Here is a 2103-nt window from a genome sequence, read left to right as displayed (position 1 = left end):
TGGATTTTGAGCAGGTTTAGACCATTTAACATTAGGTACACTAGTCGCACTTCTAGATCCAGCATAATTGGCCATCATCGCATGTATGGCGAGTGCTGTTTTGGAAGAAATGATCACACCTTCGTCCTTCACAGCTTCCTTTCTCTGCCATCAGATGCACCAAGCTCCAACGAAGATAGACTTTTGGAAGTCAAGATGCTGTAGTGTGGTTGAATTATGCCTTTTATCTCTATGGATATTCTTAAGCACGACACTACCAGATCTGTCTGAAACAAGGGCATGGGTGATCGTTTTCTGAAGACCCAAAACTTTCCACACTTCTTTAGCTCGCAAGTCTTCAGCTTCGTTTTTGAACTCAGACTTGATTGAATAAACGAAAGGCAACAATTCCAACTAAAAAAAGCGAAATCCCGCTTAGGCCCTTAAAATTACCAACAATCAGCATTTATCCAATGGTCGCCATCGCCACCTCCTTCTCCGCCGCCGCCGCCGTCGCCGTCGCCCGCCGGAGCTCCCCGGCTCACCTCCAGCTCGTCGCTCGCCGCCGCCTCCCGTTCTGCACCGCTGCCTCCTCTTCCTCCGCGCCACCTGCTGCTGCGGCGGGCTTTGGGTGGGCCGACGCCCTCCGAGTTGCCAGCGAATTCGGGGTCGGCGATGAGTCCGACCTTTCGGGGTACTTCCGGAAGGTCGACATCTGCAACCGAGGAATGGTAGGTTTCCCCTTTGCGTTCTACCATTCTCACAACTGCGCTGGCGGGTGTATGTGAAATTGTCTCAGGTGTGGGATGCGCGGATTTGTTTGGGTTTTGCAGGGTGATAAGGGGGAGTTTGTGGAGTTCATGGTTGAGGATCAAGTGGTGGGATACATCCACAAGGGGTGAGTGTAGCGGGATCAACATCTGCTCTTTAGTTTTCTCTGTGTAACATCTACTCCGAGAACAAATTTTATCGAGGAAACAATAGTGGAGCAACACTCGCCTGCAGACAAGTTGAACAATAATATGTGTGTTCCTTCTTGTGTTATCCCAAATCCTGTGATTTGTTCTCCTGTATTTTCATAAAGGCCTCCGGGCCTCTGCACCGAAAAATGCAAACAACTGCAAAAGTTTACAAACAAAATAAGCATCCTCTGATTTGTGCAAGGAGCTTCTCGTTGACTTAACTCCATGTTGGTGTATAATCCTCGTGTATATAGAAGAAAATTGGTGTTAATCCTTCTGTAAGCATATCGGTATTGGTGCTTACAATTTGCAACAGCTGATTGTTGACCCTGTTTATTTGTACTGAATGAATTGCTGTGATTTGCCAAAATTTGATGCCCACTATGTGCAATTCAAGTTGATTCCGTATGGAGTGCAAATTGTAAAATTACTCTATGAAATATCTTGTCATTTTCCAGTATAATGTAAAATTATAGTCAAGGAAATTCCACTGGAATGCATGATTCCCAGTACATATACACTTTCTATTAGTTTCAAGATTTGTTGTTGAAGTAACATGTCAGGCTTTACTAATATTTAGACACTGATTTTTCCCCCAGTACCTTAATTTTTAATTTCTTTAATAAAGTAAATCATTTGAAGAGAAAGCAATCATAGATTAAACATGATAAGATGAACAGAGCTTGCATTTCTTAGCCATGAGTGTTCAGATTGGTCAAGCAGAAGTCTATGAGGATATTGAAATACTTGTCATAGTCACGTCATTGTGATTTAGGATCTATGAGATGTTTAACTTTGTGGTATTAATTTCAGTTTTACCGAACATCTGAGGGACTTCCATGATGTTTTTACCATTGTCTCGGGCAACAATGGCAAGAACAGTGTGGACCACGTGACTCTCCACTCATCGCTCAGGACTCCAGAAGATCGAACAATCGCCATCGGAGATGTCATAAAAGGCCTAGGGGAACTCATTTCTGGTATACGAAATGAGGTACTGGCCAGAATTGTATATATGAATTATTCTATGAACTTCATTCGAAATTGCACATCTGCCGATTTAGTCAAATTTAGACAACTTCATGATTCCATTAGTGTAGCTAAATGGATAAACTAGTAAGGTGCGCGTGTGTTGTGACTAGATGTTTTTTTGAGGAATCAC

The 2103-nt window shown here is 43.2% G+C and overlaps 1 protein-coding gene across 1 annotated transcript in view; it reads left to right on the top strand.

The window, feature by feature from the left end:
• The first annotated feature begins 252 nt into the window (after positions 1 to 252).
• The window catches only part of LOC123103500 (nudix hydrolase 20, chloroplastic), a 6630-nt gene continuing 4779 nt past the window's right edge, over positions 253 to 2103 (top strand). The window contains exons 1-3 of the mRNA XM_044525107.1: positions 253 to 710; positions 813 to 877; positions 1755 to 1935. Of these exons, the coding sequence (XP_044381042.1) occupies positions 453 to 710; positions 813 to 877; positions 1755 to 1935 (504 nt within the window). The 5' untranslated portion in view covers positions 253 to 452. The remainder of the gene's footprint in view (positions 711 to 812; positions 878 to 1754; positions 1936 to 2103) is intronic.

This window comes from Triticum aestivum, chromosome 5A (assembly GCF_018294505.1).
Source record: "Triticum aestivum cultivar Chinese Spring chromosome 5A, IWGSC CS RefSeq v2.1, whole genome shotgun sequence".
In the NCBI taxonomy this organism is placed as follows: Eukaryota; Viridiplantae; Streptophyta; class Magnoliopsida; order Poales; family Poaceae; genus Triticum; species Triticum aestivum.
This window is presented reverse-complemented; position numbering and strand designations above follow the sequence as displayed.